The 7,500-nt window shown below is 24.3% G+C and overlaps 1 protein-coding gene across 3 annotated transcripts in view; it reads left to right on the top strand.

Moving 5' to 3' along the window:
- The window catches only part of LOC128954577 (uncharacterized), a 14,957-nt gene that overhangs the window by 409 nt on the left and 7,048 nt on the right, over positions 1-7,500 (top strand). The window contains exon 2 of one of the 3 annotated variants that reach the window (XM_054300177.1): positions 115-388. In XM_054300177.1, the coding sequence (XP_054156152.1) occupies positions 173-388 (216 nt within the window). In that variant the 5' untranslated portion in view covers positions 115-172. Of the gene's footprint in view, positions 1-87; positions 389-7,500 lie in introns of all 3 variants that reach the window. The other 2 variants (XM_054300176.1, XM_054300178.1) reach the window with 2 other exon arrangements.

Here is a 7,500-nt window from a genome sequence, read left to right as displayed (position 1 = left end):
TGGATCTCAGTCTCTGTGTGTCTGTGTCTATATATGTGTGCGACAAATGTCTTAAAATTTTTTTTTTGAATAATCAAATAATCAAAGATTTTTTATCTGAAAATCTAAAAGAAGTGGAAGAAKTAGAAGAAGAAGAAGAAGAATAAGTCTTGAATAAAAACCGAAAGAAGAAATGTTGAAATATGTGTCCACCAGTCGGGCATTGAATCCGATRTTAATTAACAACAATAATAACCGCAACAACAACAATGCGGACACCATTTCCATCAACAGTCGACTGTCGCAGTCGTCGTCGAGCAACGGATCCAACAACGGCTGTTGCGATGGACAGACATCTTCATCGCGATCGTCGTCGTCGTCRTCYATACAGGACTTGGGTTTGCAAAGGGTATGTATTTTTAAGATTTWWTTTAAAAAAATATTTTTTTTTGAAGACATTATATATAAATACAATGCATTTGAATTAATAGCTTKAAAATGTCAACATATTTAGTGTATCTAAAAAAATGACAATATTTTTRAAAATTTTTAAATAAATATTTATTGTTTTTTATTTTCTTYTAAATWAAACAACACAAAATATTTTTGTAACAAAAAAAAATTCAAGTTTTTAGATAAACTTTACCTTTAAAAAAATGTGTTAAATATTAGCTAAAAGTCTTTAAAAAATAATAATATAAATAAATTTTATAACATATTGTATGAAAAATACACCAACAAAAAGGTGTATTCACTTTATATATATATATATATTATTATTATTATTATTATTATTATTTTTTTTATGATTATTATTATTATWATACTGTAGTTATTGTCATCAGATTTGTGGTATTTTTTCTCTCTCTCTCTGTTTGTATGAACAGTATGTGTGGAAACCATTTATCATTTTATAATCCAATGTTTAGTTTTTTGTTTTTTGTTTGTTTGTTATTTAACTTAAACTTTATACCTGTTTATAGAAAATATATATATATATATTACATATATTATACTAACTAACAAWCCAAATAAAATAAAATTATTTAAAGCAAWAAGATTTATATATATATTATATATACATATATAATATTTGTTAAACTAAACTAAAACACAACCAAAAAAAATAACTTTAAATATATATTTATTTTTTAAAAACTCATTGATGTGTTGCGACTGACAGACAATCCAATCCCTATATATATATATATATATATATATAATATTTATACATATAATGAATGTCTCAAAACAAAAAACTTTTACAAAATAAAGTGATAGAAAACAAAAAGTTTTTTTTGTTTTACTTTTTAAAACTTTTTTTGTTTTGGTTGAAAACAAACAAACAAACAAAAGATTTGTACATAAAATATACAAAATTTTATTTGATATAAATTTTTGTTTATATACAGTAAATGTCTGTATGATATGATATTCAATATATAATAACATATCTAATAGTGTTTTTTAATAACGCTTTTACTATATGTGCTTAAAATTAATTTTTTCATTCAAATATTTATTATTTCAAACAAATTTTTAAATAGATAATTGATTTATAATTGTTTGAATATTGCTTTATTGCTATTTAAACAGTAAATTTATTTATTTATTAATGAAAATAAATACGTTAAAAATATTTCAACAAATTGTTAGTTATCGGCTCTCTCTCTCTCTCTCTCTTTCTCTCTATTGATGATTACTCTCTATCATTATATTAGTAGTTTATATAATACTTTAACAGTAATATCATATTTTAGCAGTTAATCCGGTGCTAAACTATCGCCTAATAATTGATAAATATTTTATGTTTTGTATATGTATTTGATTTCACATATTGCCTGAAGTGTATGTCTTATATATATATATATATATATATATATCAAATCKCATCCCAATTGAGTGATCATTAACTGGTAGTGAAAGTTATATTTTAAAATATATATATTATTATTATTATTATTCACTACATTATTATTGCCTTAACTTTTTTTTTATTTAACTATTAGTTAATAATATACTTCTCCAATGAWATCAACTCCTTATATATCAATTGAATATTTAAAATATATTTTAAGTTTTTAAACACATTAACATTGGAGTTAAAAATGTTTTTTATTTTCAACGCGTTTTTTTGAAGGCTATATATATATATAAATTTATACATAACTTAAATACATTTGCAAATCACATTTGTCTTCTCCTAATTTGTATTAAAAAGCATTGAAATTATTCACAATATATATATATTTATTTTGAATATGTATTATACAACTAATGATTGAAATAAATTGAATGAATGAATCAATAGATATGTATGAATGAAATGTTTTGAAGGGACTAATAAAAAAACGCTTAAAACTAATAATAATAATAATATCTATTTATATGGGAAAARCATTTTATTATATCATTTACTATATTAGTATATATGATATATAATACAACAAACTTGTTGTTGTTGTTGTAGTCGTAAAAGTGATTATTTTATTTACATATATAGTCTTATAGATAGTTTATATATACTCAATCATTGCTAAATTGATTAATGAATTTAACATTTTTTTTKTAAAAATATTTTGATTGACTTCAAACTGTGAGGGATAGGATATATATATATATATATATATATATATATAGAGAGAGAGAGAGACTGATATACAATAATTGAAAATAAAAATATTTATAATATAAAAAAACAACAAAATTGTTTTTCTTTATCTCAAAAATAGTTTTGTGTATCATATAATTCAATATATGATTACATAAGATATTTATGATAACAACACAAAAAAATTGTCTAAAATATTTTTAAGTTTATGAATTGTCAGTATTATTATATATCAAATCATATTCATCACTGATATACTACAGACACTACTGTATTATTATTATTATTTACTATATATACTGTATATACTGTATATATAAGCAATAGTAAAATGAATCCGGGATTGATAGACAACAGAGACAACTAATAATACCAGAGACAGACAGACAGTCATATAGATAGATAGGTTGGGGTATGTGGTGTCGGTATKTTATATGTGTGTTTTATTTCCAAAATGGGAGGATAGACTGCCGGTGCGCGACCCCATCACCACTCCRATGATGATGACTACTTGGATGTATCGCATGACTGGACGGACAGATCTCATGTGACAGAGAGAGAGAGAGAGAGAGAGAGAGCCATTTATTTGCACAACTATTTCCTAACTGACAATTAAAATTGAAAATTTCTTCATTAACTTAAGAGAGAGAGAGAGAGAGAGAGAGAGACTTAATTGACTTTCTTGTAGTTTATTATTATTATTGTAGTAATTATTACGAAACGCAATATATTTTTCGCAGAGATTTTTTTATTATTAGTATTATTATTATTGAATTGGTGTTGACATGGGATGAGCTCTTGAGAGAGAGAAGAAACAAACAATAAAATCATAACCTTTTACTTCTGTTTTTTATGGTGTCGTCGGCTCTCACGTCACTTATACTGTGTGTACTGTATATATAAAGTTACAAATGTTTGAAGACATTTATACCAGTATTGGACTCTCGAAGCAAAGAGAGAGAGAGWGAGAGARAGAGAGAGAGAGAGAGAGAGAGACTCAGATGTCTTTGACGGACGTCCTCTATCTCTCTCTYTCTCTCTAATGCCAGTGYTGTTCAAACACCAGTCCCATCCCGTATCCGATAGAAAGAGATTTRAAGGACTGGTATATCCCCTGTTATACTGTATGTTAGGACCATCTGCTTTGTGATCGACCCCTCATCCCATTTCCTGTCTTTCTATTTCCATTGATTTTTCCGTCTCTCTCTCTCTCTCTCTTTCCTACAATTTCCTACCAGTGCTGACCTTTTAATTTTTTTTTGCTGAACAGCTGTTATAATAGCAGAAACTCTATGGCAATGAATAGTATGGTTCAGAAAGAAGGCGTTGTCTCTCTCTCTCTCTCTCTCTTATGTATATCTGTGAGCTTTAAGGGGAGAGAGAGAGAGAGGCATATATCGGAGTGTGCTTTAAAGGGAAGGGGTATTTAAGCGTGGATAGTGGGGTGGGGTTGGATTGGGTGGGGGATATAAAGTATGACTTCCCGTATGACAATTGGTCTGTGAAATAGCTTTTGTTGTGATTTTCTGTTGTTGTTGTTATGTTAAGATATACTGTATATTATTATTTGTTATGTTAGGTTAGGTTATGTTGAGTCCCTTTAAATGTTTTTCTMCACCAAATGAGAGACGAAACTAAAAAGAAAAATAAAGTTTACAAACAATTTGTTGTTTATATATATATAAAGTATATGAAGACATTTAAATCATAGCATAAAATCATAAATATTTTTTTTATTGTTATTATTATTATTAGATTATTGTTTTTTATTGTAGTTTTTTATTTCATTAGTAAAGTTATTTTATTTGCATTTCTCTCTCTCTCTCTCTCTCTCTCTCTCTCTCTCATTTATATATATATATTCTCTGTGTGTATAAAATTAAAGAGTTTTATATTTTACATAATAATAATTAGAATAATGAAAACATTTTATTTTATTTTTAGTTCACATATTTAGGATTCAGTGTTATTTGTTTTTTTTTCAGTGAATATTTGGGACTTTAATTTTGTTTTGATTGTTACGATTATAAGAGTCCAGAGTTTACTACTATTACTACTACTAATAATAATAATATAAAAACACAACACAAATGAGAGTTATATTTCCAGAAATAATTTTTAATTGTTTGGACAACGATTATCTCCATAGAAGCTAATATTATTTTTACAGAGAGAGAGAGAGAGAGAGAGAGAGAGAGAGAGAGAGAGAGAGAGAGAGAGAGAGAGAGAGAGAGAGAGAGAGAGAGAGAGAGAGAGGAATGTATGGGAAAAGATAAAAAAAACATTATTATTAATAGTGAACTCAATTTGTCGATTATATGGCTAAACAAACGACAAGTGTTTATATATATATATATATATATATATATATATATATTGTTATAAAAGGCAACCCTTTATTTTAAATACTGTATATCATAAATAAACATTAATTAAAATATATAATGATATATACAGTGTGTGTATATATACAGTATATAAATATATTTCTGTATATAATTTCATTATATTTTAAGGCCAACAATTTTTTTAATGTACAGTTAGTTAGTTAGTTAGTTAATAGTATAGTAGAGATTTGATGCAATTGTTTTGTCAAAACAATTATAAAATTGCAATTGTAATGAATGTTATCCCTTTCCCTCTCTCTCTCTCTCTCTCTCTCTCTCTCTCTCTCTCTCTCTCTCTCTCTCTCTCTCTTAACGGTACCACTAATTACTACTACTACTACTACTACACTTGTATATCTTGACTACTGATTATTTTTTAWRWAATATTTATTTATTTTTGATTTTTTCAAAATATGAATCACTTTTGAATTATTATTATTATTTTTTTTAATTAATTAAATTATTATGATCTCAAAAAAGGCTAAACCTCGACATATATATATCTTATATATATTAATATAATATTTATATATATTATTCGCTCTCTCTYTCTCTCTCTCTCTCTATTATATAATCTAATTTTCAAATCACATACATATTATAATTATTATTRTTGTCATAATGTTATAATTGTTTTAGTAAATTATATATTATTATTTTTTTAAAAATAATTGTAATTTAAATGTTATTTTGCGTGAATTTATTTATATTTTTTCTTCTTCTTTCTCATTTTCAACAATAATTTATTTTWTATTTTTTACTTTTATAATATAATATTGTGTATATAAAARTGTATAATATATAGTGAMTAAATTGTTAGAAAATAGCGGTTAAATAGCACACATAATTTACACATAGTTTTATACATTATATATATATCTATATAAATATGTAAATACAATATATATRTATATATAATAGTTATGCAAACAAAAATAAAACATAATTTCGGACAATAGGGAAAGTTTTTTTTAAAAATGAAAATAAATTATATTAAAAGATAATTTAATAATTAAATATATATATATAAGAGATSATATGATAATACTTGAATACATAATTACTTTATGGTTAGAGAAAAAAAATTGTTTTGAATATATTTTAATACAAAAGAAATTATTATACACTATATATATATGAAATTTATTATAATTACAATATATTTTTAATATATACAGTAGATATATATATAACATGTGTTCAAAAATATCTTTTTATTTATTTATTTTTTGTCAAAACAATACGAATCTCTTAATAATAAATAAAATTTTATTATTAATAATCTGGTTATAAATTATATGTAATTTAAGTGTTTATTTAGTTAGTTAGTAGTAGTAGTAAATAATAATAGCCACAAATAATAATATAAATTATATGTAATTTAAGTGTTTATTTAATAATTAATTAATTAGTAATAATAATAATAATAATAATAATAATAGTAGTAGTAGTAAATAATAATAGCCACAAATAATAATAATAATAATCTTAATACACAATAAAAGTGTCTTAAAGTTATGCAACTATTGAATGCTTTATATTTTCTTTCTTTATATTCAAACACATAATATAATAATAATAATGAATTGAATTGTTATGTGTTTCTTCATTTGAAATAAAAAAAAAAATTTAAAAAATAAAATAATTTTCATTATATTTTTTGTTTGATAATAAAAAGACTTCACATATTATATAAATATTTTTTTTTAAAACTTGTTGTCTGTATATTAATAGAGGTTTTATTTTATTTTTATTGTACAGTATTTTAATAGTYTAAAAAAATAATGAACTCTACCCTAATATATATATATATATATAAAGGGGACATACAATCACTACTACTACTACTACTACTACTACTACTACTGGTAGTAGTAATGGTCGTCGCAATTTCAAACACACCAATTGTCATACCTGTGCTGTCATTTTATTTTATATATATATATATATATTTTGCTATCGTTTCCCATGCATTCACAACAAAGCCTTATATCTTATATATATAGATATACAGTATATATATATATAACACTTGAATCTTTCATTTGCTATCWTTTTTTTCCACTGTATAGTTAGTWAAGTGTATTAAATATATTTCATTGCGTAACCCCTAAAGGCATTCATATATATACAGTACTACTACTACTACTACTACTACTACTGTGTGTGGTGTTATAGGGGAAAGGTATATAATTTTAAGGGACGAGTAGCACATTCTTTGACTTTTGCTTTTTTATATTTGGCAACTATTATTACACACTCACACATACATACACACTACAACACACCAGGGTTACGTATTTGTTAGTTAGTTAGTTAGTTAGTTAGCTACCTAAGCTAGCTATACATACAAACACACACACACACACATCAACTACTGTTTTTTGTTTGAGTAAAATGTGTATTAGCCCTATAGGCTATTAAATCATCGCATACTAGGGCTACAYATATATTGTATATATCTATGGTATGGATGGTATGGTATRGTATGATATAAGTGTATTTAGGAGCGACACTACCAGC

Source organism: Oppia nitens, unplaced genomic scaffold (assembly GCF_028296485.1).
Source record: "Oppia nitens isolate AA-2021 unplaced genomic scaffold, nextdenovo-longstitch-racon4-pilon3 scaffold28_pilon_pilon_pilon, whole genome shotgun sequence".
Taxonomy (NCBI): Eukaryota; Metazoa; Arthropoda; class Arachnida; order Sarcoptiformes; family Oppiidae; genus Oppia; species Oppia nitens.
This window is presented reverse-complemented; position numbering and strand designations above follow the sequence as displayed.